We start from the raw sequence: 17024 nt of genomic DNA on the forward strand, positions 1-17024 counted from the left end.
ACTCTTGCAAAACCTTGTGTTCCAGTTTTCTCCCTTCTTTCCCCACCCCCTCCCTTAGATGAAAAGTAATTCAATATATGTTAAACATGGTAGAAATATATGTAATATATAGTGAATTCTTTAGATTTAAAACACACACACAGATTTATGATTCATTTCAGAATCACAGAATGTTAGTCATAAGAAGAAGCCCTAGATCTCATCTCATACAATTCTCTCATTTTACAAATAAAGAAATTAAGACTCAGGGAAGTAAAATAATTTATCTATTGCCACATTGTTATAGCAAGATAGTGCAAGAATAATTTCTCTTTTCTAGGCTCTAAGTGAAGTGCTTTCCAATATACCCTGCTGCCAACCTACCTTTAGCTGCATTGACTAGGGCTCCATGTGAGCCAAAAAACACACTTCCCCACAGAAGTGAGGGCTCTTCTTCAGAGCAGATGTTTATTCCACAACTGGTCTTTTGGACCTGATGATTTTCCATGTGCTTGCCTGTTATTAGGGTCATAAATATAACTATTTAAATTCTATCTGCTCAAATAGTACAGACCTTTCTTTCAGGAGAGAATGTTACTGTTTTTGCAAATCAGCAAAGAGGTAATTTAATAAAAGCTATGGAAGGAAGAACTAAAAACAATGGGGGCAAGGGGGAGAAGTGATAAATTTCAGTTAATTACTTAAGAAAGTTTTCTTATAATTATCATAATAGTTGAATGGGCAACCTCCAAGAGAAATTCTCTGTTGCTAAAGGACTTCAGTTTAAATTGGGATGACCTTAATCAGATAGTTCAGGTTGTTCGAGTAGCCCTGAAACTTGATAATTTTCGAGATCCTATTGAAACAGAGGTGGTGAATTAGTGTTTTTTAAATAAAGAATCCTACTTGTGCCAAGAACTTCAGATATTGGGAATTTAGTAGAGCCATAAAATGTCCCGAAGTCAGTGTCTTGACTAGCTTTCCTCAGGTGTGTATAACACATACTTATTTTTATAAGATGCAACTAATTTGTGAGAAGGTCAACAAACTTCATGGTGACCCTTTTGATCCCTCCAAATGTCTGATTCAAAGAATTGTTTGTAAGTTACTAGACATTCATAAATTATTAAGAATACTTCTTTTTTGTCTTTCAGGCCATTAAGCACCATGAAATCTATTCTCATCTTAGCAACACTCCCCAAAAAATCTGTAAAGCAGGGGTTCTTAAGTCTTTAAGAATTTAGAATATAAGTACTTGAAATTTAATGGGAACATTCATTTTCATTAACCTCTAAATTCAATTTATCATTTCCTTCAATTACGCATTAAAAAACAAAACAAAACATTATATTGGGAATGGGTCCATAAACTTCACTAGACATGGGGAAAACACTGTTAAAATACTTATGCTAAGGAGTGTACTTAAATTTCCAAGACAAAATTAATTTAAATTAATTTTATATGTATATACAGAAAGAATCATAATATGTTAGCTCTAGAAGAGACCTTAGTAATCTAGGTCCATCTTTATATTTTTCAGAAGAGTGAAAGGAGTTGCAGGAAAGTTACATGATTTTCCCAAAGAGTTCTGAGATTGGAATCTACTTCTCAAACCACAAATGAGTATTCCTTCTATCACACAACATCTCCTTGATTCTTTTTAGAAAACAGCTATGGAGGTTTAGCACCATCCTGCAATTTTAACTTACTTCAACAAAATTTAAGGTGATGAGGTGAAAATATTTGAGAATCACTTTTTGGACTCAAAGAAACATATGGATGAATGGAGGGAAAAAAGAGTTTTGAAAGCAAATTAGAGCTATGCATATTTTCCATCCCGCATCCCACCTTCAACTTCTCCCTTTACCCTGAATTCCCTGGGAAAGGGGATTGTCTCAATGTATTGCTCATTCATGTTATCACTGTATCATTGAAGACTCTCAGAATGGACAGCCAATTTTTATATTTAAAGGCATAAAGTGGCTATAAATTAAACTGAATTGATAAGGTCACTTTGTTAAACCATTGAAGAGAAAAGATGTCCTCATTTGATGACAAAGTGGATTGAGATTTTTTTAGTAGAAAAATATTTGTGCCATGAACACAATGTAAGCTCTAGTTGAAGAAAAAAAAATTTAATCATTACATGATACAAAACTATATTACATTCTGTATAAAAAGGATGCAATATCAAGACAAACACACTTCCTCTACTATATAAAATAGTAGTATATAAAACTAACTCAATTTCAGCACCTGATGTAAGCCTTTCAACCAGTTTATTTCTAAATCATGAATCAATCATCTCTATTTTATCACTGTGTATATATTTATATCTCTAAACAGAGCAGATACAGATACATATAGCTAAATGCGTTTTTAAATACCTAGGCAAATATCTACATATTTCTAAATAATTGGAAATGCTTTCAGCATTACAGACACCCATCATTTAAAGGGAGTTGTGATAATTTTGATATCAATAACTATCACTTAACTACATGACCTCTTTTGATTTCAAATTGAAATAAAATCTTGAAGGTATATATAACAGTATATCTTAATCCAAGGTAAAATGCTAAAAAACTAGAACCTTCTCTGAAAGCCTTATAATAAGAGAGGAAATCAAGAACTAGTGCCACCTAAGTACATTCCAAAAATCTAGTGATCAATGACACACTCTTGGATGCACTTTTCAGAAGCCACTATTAGAATTAAAATGCATGCCAGCTTTTAAACCATCAAATTTTATATAAAATCAATATGTACTTCTCTATTATGCTAAAATCACGTTAAAATTGAGAAATGATTCTTTTCTCCCACAATTCCATCATTCTATTTTCCAGGTCATTTTAAAGGGCAGATCCAACATAATTTTGTATTTATGTGTATAAAATACAGTTATATATAGATATACATGCACACACATATATAGTATATAATAATACACATGTATATATATGTGTGTGTGTTTATATGTGGGGATATATATATATATGCACACATACACACACATTCACACATGCATATGTCAATGTAGTTGTATGTATTTATGGAAAAATACTATCTTTTCTATTACAGATAGGAGGTTTATTTTCCCCCTTTGGAGTAATCAGGTATTGGTGTGGAGACTCACTCTTGTTAAAATGAATGAGCTATCTTCTGGTAAAATGCTAGCAGTTTTGGAGGCAAGCAGATAAGATTCAAATTAGGAGTTTTTGCAACATCTGTTCCAGAAGTGGATTAGTATAAGGAGGTAATATTAAAGCTTTTATTATTAATAGCTATTTTACTGCTCTATGAATAATAGAAAGGTCCCCTGGCTTTATCCTCATTGAAATAATAAGTATTATAAGATTCTTTTCAATTGTGCCTTTAATTAGTATTATATGTCATTTAATGGAAGCAAATCTTTCTGTACAAAATAGAAATATATATAACATTATAACTGAAAATCAAATAAGAAATCAAATCAACTTTTTTTTTTTATCTTAAATTGACTGTGTATGTGTATGTCTTGGGTTGGGGGAGAGGAGGAAGTACTTGATTAAAACTATTTTCTCTCAGTGTTCAAAAAGGAAATGAAGCTAAGCTCTTCCAAATGATAAGGTAATATTTGTAGTCGCTGTGCTGTTAAATAAAAGACCAATATTAGGAGAAATTTTAAAGTGTCAGAGAAGTTTTGGTGGATGAAAAATGACCCCCTCCCTCCAAAAATCCAGCCTCACAGCATCCAAAGATTCCCCCAACCCTCCAGAAATGACATCCGGAAGAGACTTGGAGCACTGACATGCACCTACTCCCCACTCTCCCATTTCCCAAGAATGCATCCTTTCCACAATGAGCAAAAAATACTTAGGAAAGGAAAGTTTGCAGGCAATACTAGCAGGACACAACTTTCGGGAAGCATGTGTCCAAAGGCACATTTAAAAGTCACAAGGAAGAGGCTCACCTGTGCTGGGGGGCTAAACCAGCCATGGGGGCAGGAGCAGCGCTCCCCACATGGCCCTTTGCTCTTAGCCCCCGTTTTCTGTGGGCTTTTCCGCACACTGTCCCACAAGGTGACAAGCTTGGTCCTGTTTGGGGGTTGGCCACCGGATCCCGAAGACGGCATGGTCTGAGCCCCATAGCCGAGCCCCTGTGGGTTTCTCTGCCAGCCACAGGCACAGTGAGCTTCCCTCATCAGAGTAGGCACAGTCCTGCCAGTATCCATCCCCTCCGACCCCCCACAGCAGCTCTGCTGTTTAGTAAGGTAGGCGTTCATGTGGCACTGATGCCCACTAGTCTCCTTAGAGAGCTTTCGAGAAAAATGAGCCTCCTTTGCCCCCTGTCCCCCAACCCCCCTTCTTCCAGGCAGCTGCAAAGTCCTTTGCTGTGGACCCTTCAGTACCTTTGACAGCTGCTACAGGCAGTGCATCGTGGGAGCAGGGAGCAGCAGCTCAGCACAGCATTATCTGCTGGCTGGTAGCTCTTTGTCAATAGATGACTCAACTCACAGAGCAACTTGACAGCATCCCTGCTCCAGGCAGAAGCAATCAATGCTCTACACAGCTGGGCTAAAGACTATACCGTGGTGTGTGGTGTGTGCGTGTGTGTGTGTGTGTGTGTGTGCGTGTGCGCGCACGCAAAGCCTTGTTTGATAAAGCCCTACAACAGAGAGATGCGAAGAAATTGGTCATTTCGTTTCCTGCCTTATCCAGCCCGGAATCACATGGAAGGCGGGGTAGAGGAGATCTGCACGTGAAACCGGTGACCTTATTCTCCCCAGAGCTCCGTCTCCCCAGAAATAATGCACACAGATTGAAACAATTTAGCTAACAGCAGAGGATAACATTAGGAACATACCTGAAGAGGTATTTCTGACCCCCAAAAATATTTGTCCAGAAAGCGAGTTGCCAACATGAAGCAGCACATAAGGAGTTGAGTAAAAGTAGTTTGTACCTTACTCAGCTTGAGAAATCACTGATATACAGAAAAGAGTGAGGGGGATAAAAGTATTGCTGTTGGGTCCCCTGAAGAATTATAATTGGGGAGTTTTGTTTTCTTAAAACAGTGATCACACAATCAGGAAGAGGATTTGTAATAAAAACAGAATTCTTCAAGTAGTAAATGCTGATTAATTCCTTCTGGTTTAGAATAGAGCAATTTTCAAAACAGCTGAAATTGACGAGTTGGCTGTTTTTTAAACAGAACTTTTCCTTACTCTGAATCACTCTGAAGATTTCTTTTCCCATTTCTTGCCACACAACAAATACATTCTGCTCAAAGAACAGCATGTTGAAGTGAGAGAAGCACCAAACCCTGCCATTCTGCTCTTCTTATTTCCAAACGCAGAATTCCAAAACTCACAAGAAAGTGTATGAAATTGATCTAATTTAAAGCAATTGATTTCCAGACAGGATAGAATCACTTTAAAGAACTGACCACAAAATTGAATGTGGAGGAATACATGGCTTTTTCAGTAATAGTAGCATTTTTTAAAAAAATAAAGAAAAATTGTCTTTCCATTTCTTCTCAACCACAGTTTCACCAACTCAAATCTGAAGTTTATTTTGAGTCATTTTTAAAGTTAAGCACACAACTAAACAAGAGTAAATGAAAAGTAATTTCAGAACTTTCTTCTTTCTTTTTATTCACTTATAGCTATAGTTTACTACTATTGTAGATAATTCCCAAATTTATATTTTCACCACTATCTTCTCTTCTCTTTTGAGCTCCATATCTACTTCTCTAATTATTTAGAGTGATAGTTGTAAAAACTTTTTTGATCACTACCATTAACAATACCATTATAAATATAGTTTATTCCTGGTAGGCATGGTAAGGCTTGGAGAGACAGAGAGAGACAGAGAGAGACAGAGAGAGAGACAGAGACAGACAGAGAGAGAGAGAGAGAGAGAGAGAGAGAGAGAGAGAGAGAGAGAGAGAGAGAGAGAGAGAGAGAGAGAGAGAGAGAGAGAGAGAGAGAGAGAGAAGAAAAAGAAAGAATGTGTATGTGTGTGTTGGGGAGAGAGAGAATGGAATTTCCTGAATCACACCTGCACAACTGCCATAGTTGGGTTTGGAATGTAACTTCTTTTAGGAACCAATTTCTGACTTGGAATGGGGGACATTCATTTCTAGCACAGCAGGGTAAGTGGTGAAATGGGGAGCATTAGCCTGTAATGAGTAAAGAATAGATTTATTTCTATGGGATACTTTCTAGTTTATTGCTTATCATATGGAAGGTAGGATGCAACCCATGTTCTAATTCTCTGAGAGATTGATCACATATCTCATAGGAGAAAGTTAGATCCCCTTCTGTACATATGTCACATCCACCCTACCCAGGTGGTATTCTCCTGGCTCCTACTTTGGAGATCATTATTTAAAAGGAAGAAGTCACAGAATGTCCTGATAGAATCTCAAAATAAATCACCATGTTCAACAAGTCCAAGACTTATATTTTCCTTTGAAAATGGTTCTCATTTTGACTTCGGTCATTTTTAAGGGCACTGCCATTTATTTAGTCTTCTAAGTTCAAAACTTTGGTGTCCTACTGTCTTTTCTATCTTTTTTATTTCCAATATGATTAGCCAATTATTTGGCCTGCCTGAATCTCAGTTTCTCATCTGTCAAAAGAGAGGATTAAATTAGACAGCTTTTGATGTCTCTGCCAGATCTAAATCATTTGCCACTAAATACAAATGGTTACAGAGGCCAGTCAAATTATATGTTTACAACCTTGCTTAGATATGTTGCTTTCTCATGACTACCACTATCACTACCTTAGAAAAGGGCCATAATTATTACTCGTCTAAAAAAAATGCAGTTCTCTCTTTCCAGTAGTTCCCACTTCTACTCTCCTCCATAACTAACCCATCTTTCATTCTGCTGCCAGAATAATCTTTCTGCTGAACAGATCTAGTCATGTTGCTCTGCTGTGCAAAGATGTATTTATGTGTGTATTATATATACATATATACATATCCATATCCATACTCACATGTATGTCTCTCTATATAAATATATATTCACACATGTGTATATATTATATATGTATGCACACATACACACGTTCCTTCACTGTATATATGGAAACACATATAAATAAATATCTAGAATGAGTAAAGTGTATGTATATTTCACTTGTTACATATCTATGTATATGTGATTGCCTACCTGCCTGTCTGTTTTTCTGTTTATCTATAATCTCTATCTATCTAACTATATATCTACACGTCAATCCATCTATCCAAATACCCATCTGCTTCCTATTTCCCTCTGTTTACATGTCAACTCTGTGGCATTTAGTCTGGCTGAATACCCGTGAAAGAACATTGGCTTTGGAGTTCTGAGTTCTAAAACTTACTACAATTTATGACCAGAGTGACCTTGGCAGGTTACTTTAGTTTTCTGAAGCTCAGTTTCCTCATGTAAAAGATGAAGGGGCAGAGCCTAAATGAAATGACTTCTAAGATACTCCTAGTTTGAGAAACTCTGATCAACATTTTCCTTCCCCACATTCTCCCTTCAAACATCTATTTGAGAATTACCTTAAGGATCTAGAGCAGGGGTTCTCAAACTATGGCCCTTGAGCCAGATGCCAGGCTGAGGACATCAATGCAGCCTGCCAAGTTATAGCAAATGGGCTGAGGGGCAAAGACAGAGTATGAGCTTTTGTTCTTACTATAGTCCCGCCCTCCAACAGCCTAAGGGACAGTGAAGTGGCCCCCTATTTTAAAAGTTTGAGGACCACTGGTCTAGAGTAAAGGTGTTCTCAATAGGAAAAAATAAATAGGTTGAAGAGCCCTGAATTGAAGGATAAGGATGTTTGCCCCAATAATCTTCATTTGTAGGGCTTCTTTTCTCTCCCACCGACTCACCAATGAGAGCATTCTTTTTCTTTGAAAAATGGAACCAAGGCCAGCATTTGAGGGCAGCAGTACTGAGAGAATAGAACAACATGCAATAGCCAAGAAGAGCAATAAAGAAAATCACCTTTCTTTTCCTTTATCCAAGATCAAAAAAGAAATGCTAGAAGGAATGACTGGGTCAAATTAAGCCTTAGAGAGCCACCAACTCTTACAATGCCTCACTATGATGCCTGGATGCCTCCCACATCGATGCACTGTGACAGTGCAATCTCTCCCAGAATGAGAATGTCATGAAATGATGTGTTGGGCTCTTTCCAATCCCATTTAGCCAGGGGGTATTTCTCCAGTTCTTCAAAGGCAGATATCATTGCTCAAAGGGCCACTGGCATCTACTAGGAAGACATAGCCTTTCCTCCTGCAGGCCCTCTCACAAAAGTCAAGCTCCATCCATATACTAGTCATTTGATAGAAATCAATCAGAATTCTTTACTGTTATGTATGTCTTGCAGCAAAATTGAGAAAAGATTTTCTACACATATCTCATGTACAACATCACAAGACTTTCTACCTACAGTGCAACTACTGGGCCTCTTAGCACAAGATATTTTATTCTTTCTGCAAAGGAGTGCTCATTTCAAACAAAATGAAATGCTGGAGGACTTCTGTTTTAATCATCATAGTGTGTCAGCTATATATGGTCTTTAATGAAAATAATATTTTACTTGTCTTTTGTTCTTCTCCTCCACAGATCTCAAAGTCCTTAGCCAACTTTAATTAAGCTTCATTACAATACCTTATTGAAATTGTTTTGTACTTTCATGGTTGTAAAGGATTTTTTAAAGGTACTTTTCCTCAGAGGTGACATTTAGCTTTGCAAATCTGAGGTCATTATGTTTAAAGGTAAATATGTCTAACCAGACTGCTGGACTAGGAGCCAGATCCACTAATTAAAGATAATCCAATTTTATCAATGTAATTGGACCATTGTAGAGACCAGAGGATGACATGAAATTCTGTCCAAATGAGAATTAGCAGTGAGCAAGTAAACATGCCTATTTATCGCAGTGATTTAACAAAGACAGATGGGATACAGGGTAGTAAATACCCAATATATATTGCAATGAACTTTCTTTGACCTGACACTGTCTGCCTAAGGAAAAATGACCAATTTAAAAAGCAAGTTTTAAAAATGATACTCCTATATAATTTAGACTAGCAGAATAAGCATAGATAACTAAACTGTGGTGCAAGACTGTGCTCTTCAGAATTTCTTTTAGAAAAAATATCCTTTGGGCAACATGTGCATATGGGAAATATAAATATTAATTATGAAAGAATAGCTCAAAGCATGGAGGAAGATGATTCAGGAGCAGAAACCCCTCTGTATCCATGAGTAACATACTAAGTAACCATAAAATGCTGTGAGATTCCAGAGACACAATTCCCCCTGCTTAAAGCTGCATAGAGCCTGCTTTCTGTGATTGATGGATCAATAGCATTATAAGTAAAGAAAAATTTCTAGTTCATGATACCTAGGTTCATGTAACTCTTGGGCTCAATCTGTCTTTCAAAAGTGAAGAGAATAAAGCATTAGCCAAGCCCATGTAGGTTCCCAAAACTGTACTTAAAACATACTTAAAATGAGAGCTTGGAGGAAAAAAAGGTTAAATAAAGGATATAGAACTGCAAAGTGAAGCCACACCCACTTATCCTTCCTTGGGGCAGAATAGGGTAAAGGCCAATCTATAAAGGGGGTGTGTTTGATATTACATAATATTTTTTTTTTGTTTTTTTTAAACATCAGATGGTAGTTTATTTGAGAGGAACTATGACAAAAAAAAAATAGAATGATGCACTTGTCATTTGGAAGAAACAAAATTTTCTTGGGACATGTATTTGCTAAGTGATCCTGAATAAGCCACTTCTCTGAGTCTCAGTTTCTTCCTTTATAAAATAAGGATAACAATAGTAGTGAACTCACAAGGTTGTTGCAAATAGCGGTACTAGTTTTATATAGGTTCAGCACTCTATTTCTCCAAAGCATACATTATTATATAAACTTGTGTTGCTATTATGAGCCAGTGTTATCTCTTTATTTTACAGAGGAAAAAACTGAGCTCATTCTCATTTGTCCTGCTTCTATCTGTGTGTATCTCTCTTTCTGTCTCTATCTCTCTGTTTTTTTTTCCACTTTTTGTCTCTGTCTCTGTCTTTCTCTGTCTCTCTCTCTCTCCACATTCACATGTATGTGTGTGTGTATTTCAATCTGGTTAAGGACTGGGCAAGTTCAACCTGAAAAGCACTGTCCATGGTAGTGGTAAGAGTCATACCCAATGCATCTAGGATTTGTGCTTTAATTCTTGTTCTACCACTAACATATTTCATGAATAATGTTTTACTTCCATACATCTTCTGAGCTTCAGTATCCTTATCTTTGAGAAAATAAATATGACTGGATGATCTTTAAGGTCTAGTTAATTTCAAAGTTTCTGTAACTTGATGTGAGCAGAAATAATAGGTTGCAGCCAAATACAGCTTACTGTTGAGTGCATTTTAACTAAACTTGCCAACAATCTTATAGTGCTGATCAAACAAAGAAGCTTCTGCCAATATTAGCAATATAGTCATTCATGGAAGTTGCATTTATTTGGATCCTATCCTTTTTGTGGAGGGATAATAAAGCTTCTACTGTTCTGAGATTAAAAAGAAAAGAGAGGACATAGTTTTACTAAAGGAATCAATCATTCAATGGTAACACCAAGAAAGAGGCAGGCATTCTGCTTGATTTTGAAATTAAATATTCTCACTGGCCAAATTAGTCAGTAGGAATAAGAAATATCTGAGGTCACCCCCAATTTTCAATCCATGAATGCTATTCAAACATAAAGATTGGTTTACAGAAAATGAAATGTTGAGATAGATCACATAGACAAAAGCCCCAAAATGAAAGATGTCTCCAAAGTTAACTAATTATAGTTTGATGTTATGTGAAAAAATTAACTAAAATGACCATATTCAGTCCAGTGATATTTCTGGCAGTGGATTCCAAGAGATCAAATAATGAAAGATATTTTGTGTGTATACATGCCCATAATATGGATATGAGTATGTTGATCTTTAAATATATAATGGATATGATTTGTTTGTATTTAAATATATGCATATATAATAACTGCACTTTTCGTGGTAGCAAAATTTTAGATTAAAAAAATAGGTACTTATTAAGAAGTCCTGAATAAATTATGAATGGGATGCATGTATATGAATGGGATGGAATACCATTTTGTTGTAAGAAATGACAGATACAAGGGGCTCAAAGAAATATAGAAAGACCCGTACAAGCTAATGCAAAGTGAAGAAAGCAGACTAAGAATAATAAATATGGTTATGACAATGATGAACATAAAAACATTAGAAAGAAGGTGAAAACAGACTGAGTGAAGTGACTAATCCTGATGTTGAAGAAAAGGTGATAAAATATATTTCATTCTTTTTTGTAGGGGAAAAGTAACTAGATAATGCCCTAGATAGAACCCAGAGTTAGAGTCAGGAAAACTTTTGTTGAAATCCTGCCCCAAATCCTTGCTGTATCAGGCAAAGTTATTTAACCTTTGTCTGCCTCAGGTTCCTTATCTGGAAAATAGAGATGATGTTAGCATGTATCTTCAAAGATGTTGGGAGGATCAAAGTTACTACAATTTGTAAAGCAGTCAGCCTAGTGCCTGGCACACAGTAGCTGTTTAATAAATGCTTGTTTCCTTCCTTCCAAAGAGATATAGGAAACTTTCAGAGCAGAATGCTGCATATATTTTCAGATGAAACTGCTGTATCAATTTATTCCAATAGCCTGTTTTCTTTGTTTTAGTGGAGGAAAGAGTACTGGTATATCTAGTAGTATAAGATGCAAAAGAAATTTGGAAAGTGAAAATACCAAGATCCGTGTCACTTGGGAAGCAGTATGATCTAAAGTCATAATAATATTAGACAGAACAAACTGTCTCTTTTAAAAAAAATTAATAGTGCCCAACCAATTTGTTCTTTAGGATACAGAGTAGGTATTTAGATAGCATTTATTTATATGTCTGTATTTTTATCTCAAAGGGGAAAGAACCCTAATCTGAAAGTGAATTTAAATAGGATTGATTTTTAACTAGGGCCAAAAGAGCAAATAAATCAATCAATTTCAGAAACACTAACTTTTGAGTCAGCCTGTGTTCTAGATCTAGAATTAGCAAGTGCTCTCACTTTCTCTCTTCCTACCATAGTCTTGACTCCTTGCTGACAGTTTTAATGACTCCTCTCTAGTTGCCGGGGGCAGGGAACTTGAGTGTGGGGGCAGAGAGAATGGAATACTGCACGTGTCATTCCCCATGCTATATTTTATAAGACAGAAACGAATCAGAAGAATAAGGTCTGTGAAAATAATGTTGTGGCAAGGAGTACCCCCCCAAAATGAGAAGTGGGTTGTGTTAGTGGGATAATGCTATTTCTGGGGGGAAATCTCACAGAGAAGATGATTAACATACAGTCAAGACAAAAATCTAGTGGTATAAACACCCAGAACCAAATATTGCTAAATTTTTCTGTTTTTTTTTTTTTTTTTTTTTTTTTTTCTGTCATACATAGCCAGCATGAGAAAGGAGACCATTCTAACACTTTTCTACAAACACATACAGGGAAAACAAAAATAAGAGAAAGGAAGGGGCCATTTGACACAAAATATAAGAAAGTGTCTCGGAAGCAGCTTGTTGTAGTTGAGAAAGCATTGGATATGGTGGCAAAAGATATGAGTTTGAAACGTAACTCTTATTAGCTATCTGATCCTGGGCAAATCAATAAATTGTCTTGCTCTTTCTATTTCTTTATCCATAGAATGAAGTTGATAATAAATTACAATGATGAAAGAACTTATAGAGTTTATAGAATATATATATATATATATACATATATATATATGTGTACACACACACACATATATATATGTATATATATATATATATATATATATATATATATATATATATATATATATATATATATATATATATACATATATATATCAGCTTTTCTAATAATTAACAAATCAGATCCCAAACTGTTGTAGTGATTTATTTGGAGGGAACTAGAAAAGCTATGTGGTACAGTTAATAGAGTGCCAGGCCTAAGGTTAAGAAGACTTATTTTCCTGTGTTCAAATCCAACTTCAGACACTTACTAGCTATATGACTATGGTAAATTATTCAAATTTGTTTGCCTGTTTTTTCATCTGTAAAATTATCTGGAGAAAGAAATGGCAAATTACTCTAATATCTTTGCCAAGGAAACCCCAAATGGGCTTGCAAGATGTCAAACACAACTGAAGTAATTTAGCAATAAATGCTTGTAAGGAAAAGGCCTAATCTGGTGGGAAAAACTAGGTTAATACAATCAGGTTGCAGTCTTTTCTCTGGCCACAATGAGCTAGCCTATTTGCTATCATTTATCATTATAATTCATAACACCAAACTAGTTTACAGAAAAGACTGAGGTTTCTATGGTTTTGCTAAGAAGTAAAGATAAATCATCTAAAAATAAAATGTATGGACAAATTGACTTTGAAGGTTCTTGGATAGTTAAATACTAAATTAGAGATGCTGAACATCAAAGGAGAGATTAATAAAACTGAAGGTAAGAAAATATTTGAACAAATAAATAAAACTAAGAGTTGGCTTTATAAAACAAACAAAATAGATAAACTTTGGTTAATTTGATTAGAAAGAACAAATAGAAGGAATTGAATAGGCAATGGGAAATAGTAAGTTAATGCTACATTGGAGTTCAGGAGAGAAATTAGTACTATATATATATGGGAAGACATTGAGAAAAATTAGTTGACATGAGAGCTATTCAAATCTAAATAGTAGGCATCAAAGTATGATCTGGTGGCCTATGGGTCCAAGACCCTTTGAGGGGGTCCACAGGTCAATAAAACAATTTTTGTAATATTACTAAAATGTTTTAATTATAATATAATAAATATTGATAGAAATGCCCTGCATAATGAGAAGTCTTTTGAAGAAACAGTGTTAACAACTTTTTAAGAATGTCCTGAAACAGTGTTTAGAGCCTTAGACCCAAAACACTGAGAACTGCTATCTTAGATATCATCATTGGAAAGAGACTATACAGATAGAAGAAAAGGACCTAAGACATAGTCTTGGTCAACACATACAAACACACACACACATATATACATGAATCAAAGGATCATATGATCATATGTTTAGGGCTAGAAGAATCCTTAATAGTTATTTAGTCTGCTCATTTTAAAAGTAAGAAAATCAGAACCTAGAAGGCTATACAGTTTGGTCAAAGTAATACAGATAAGAGACAGAGATATATTCAAGGAAAACTGCCCTAGAACCAGAAGGTAAAAGAGAATTTGCAAGCAGCTGGGTGACACAATGGATGGACCACTGGATTTGGAATCAAGAGGTTTTTCCACTGGAATCAGGATCGTGTCTGTCCCTGTTCGGGCACCAAATTGCAATGGTCCGGTCTAGCTCCTCTGAAGGGCTCAGAATAAGTCCTTGTCAGGATAAGCAAAAGTCCTTGCCCCACATTGTGGACGCCAATATGTAATGTTCTTGAATTGTGAGGAACCGGTCGTCTACTCAATTATAATCCTTCTCTGGGAGGAGATCTATAAAATCTTTTCCTTTGTGCGCAGGTTTCTTGGGAGCTCTGAATCTCCTCCAACTCTTGTCCTTCCTCAAATCATACTGGTCTCCTTTCAGCCTGCCTGGCATCAAAACTCTATCCCAGAGTTGATTCTCTCAGACCCAATGCTGCCCTTCTTTTATCCTCCTAGAGAATAGGCATGTGAGAACTCAATGGGGCGTGGGGAAATACTTCCACCAATGAACTTGCTCCTCTTAGAATTCCTAAGGTGTAAACTCCCTTTAAAGGACTGAACCAAAGGTCTGAGCCAGAGAACTGTCAAGTCAACCTGAGTTCTCAACTTGTAAATTGTCCAGACAACCTGAATTCTCACCTTGTAATCCTAACACAAGGGGAAGAGAGTATTAATAATAGAGGAAATGGGGGAATAAGCATTTTTATTGTACCCATTACTGCCATTGTGTTAAAGTTTTTTTTTGTTGTTGTTGTTGTTTTTGTTTTTGTTTTTGTTTTAGTTTTTACAAATATCATCTCATTTTTATCTTCACAATAACCCTGAAAATTAACTACTGTTTATCTTCATTTTACAATTGAAGAAAATGATACAAACAGAGGTTAAGTGACTTGCCCATGGTCATATAGCTAGTAAGTAAGAGAGGTAAGATTTAAACTCAAGTCTTTCTGATTCAAGGCTCATCATTCTATCCCTAGCACCACTTAGGTGACTACATGTCTAAGAGTATTCAGAAGGAGAAGGTCATCGATAAAAGAGTAAAATCAAGAAGGATGTGGCCTGAGAAAAGATTTTCTGATTTGGAAATTAATGATTCAGTAGGTACTTTAGACAAAGCAGTCACATGATGACATTGGAAATCAGACTGCAAGGGATTGAGAAACATATCCAAAGAGACGAAGTGAAGTTTAGGGGTATGGAAAACTTTCTGTTAATTTTTGTGCTTCTGTATTACTTTAATCTTCCTTGGTATTTATTTCTCTCCATGCTCCCAAATAATTATCCCTTATAACATATATTTTTATTTATTTTGTCTTGACAAGGCAGTTGGGGGCAACTCTTGGCAAGAGTTAAGGGATTTCCTCAGGGTCACATAGCTAGTCAGCATAAAGAGTCTGAAGCCAGATTTGAATTCAGGTGAATTTAGGTTCTCCTAACTTCAAAGCCAGTGCTGTATCCACTGTACCATCTTGTTGTCCCCTACATTTTTTTAAAAGGGAAAGGAAGAATAAAACATGTTAGCAAGACTTTTCAATGCATCCAAAAGCTTGAGTATATTTAATGTTTCATATATACAGATCCTCCACTTTTATAAAGAACTAGGATGAGATGCATAGATAACTATTTCTATGAGAATTATGTAAAATAAAGTTGAGATATAGAATGATACTCTGAAGAAATGATAGGATCATATGAAATATTTGTAAGATGAAGAGCCTTGGGCATATTTGTAGATGGTAGGGAAGGAGCCAGGCATAGCCATCAATATTACAAACGGTGAGATGAAAACATTCAAGTGTACACACAAACAAGCTATGTCTGTTTTTAAAGAAAATCAGAGAGAAGAACAGTCTTGGGCTCAGAAAATATAATACAGATTTTTTTTGTCCTATTTTGAGACTGTCCTAATTTGGGATAAAATGATGTTCTTCATGATGACATGTGCTCAGAATTAGGGGCTAAACGCCATCACTGTATTACGAATGACAGTCTGCACTGCCATGCACAAAATCCTTTCAAGGCTCTCTGTTACCTACAGAATCAAGTCCATATTTCTAGCTGTTCAAAATCTTTGTTTTTACCCATACTTCCTCTTACTCCCCTATATGATCCTTTTTTATTTCTCATCTACTGAAATAAATCATGTATATTCCTACCTCCAACCCTGGAATCTCCTTGCCCCTTATTTATCTCTCTACATAATAATTTCTGTGGAAACTACTGAACCTACTAATCAATTGGTATTTGACTGTACCGTCTTGTCTTTTTGTCTATCTGGTCAATTACTATCTATTTAACTCTTGAACTATTGTTTTATCTTTCATGTTATAGCCATGTCCCAATTAGTACAATAATAATTCTCCTAACTGGTCACATAATATGAATTTGCATTATATATTTCCACTGGGCTGGAACCAATAAGTACATTTTACATAATTACAACTGTAAATAATGCAATTCAAATACATAGTACCACTTGATGGGATTTGTTATTTATCCTACTCAAAATCTGGTTGCACTTCATTTTCTATGCCTTATTCAAGAATAAGAAGTAAGTATATGGCTTTGTAACTTCCTCACTAATCCCATTCTCCCATCAATACCAGTTCAGCACAATGATAGCTTGTAGAAAGGACTCCAATATTGCTAGTATGAAAATTTCAATCCAAACTAATGCAAACAACTGTCCTATACGACACATTAACACATTTTATCTATACTTTTTAGACTTGGAAAAAGAGGAAAGCAGAAATGTGACCTCAAAATCTTAATGGGATGCAAAGTCATGTTGTTGG

At 35.6% G+C, this 17024-nt stretch overlaps 1 protein-coding gene across 26 annotated transcripts in view; it reads right to left on the reverse strand.

Annotated features, from left to right (window-relative positions):
- The window catches only part of DLG2 (discs large MAGUK scaffold protein 2), a 2604243-nt gene that overhangs the window by 1005067 nt on the left and 1582152 nt on the right, over positions 1-17024 (reverse strand). For 3 of the 26 annotated variants that reach the window (XM_074304605.1, XM_074304598.1, XM_074304595.1), the window contains exon 1: positions 3932-4258. The exons of the other annotated variants lie outside the window; for them this stretch is intronic. In XM_074304605.1, the coding sequence (XP_074160706.1) occupies positions 3932-4243 (312 nt within the window). In that variant the 5' untranslated portion in view covers positions 4244-4258. Of the gene's footprint in view, positions 1-3931; positions 4259-17024 lie in introns of those variants that run through there. 26 annotated transcript variants of the gene reach the window in all.

The sequence above is a fragment of the Sminthopsis crassicaudata genome, chromosome 3 (genome assembly GCF_048593235.1).
Source record: "Sminthopsis crassicaudata isolate SCR6 chromosome 3, ASM4859323v1, whole genome shotgun sequence".
Classification (NCBI taxonomy): domain Eukaryota; kingdom Metazoa; phylum Chordata; class Mammalia; order Dasyuromorphia; family Dasyuridae; genus Sminthopsis; species Sminthopsis crassicaudata.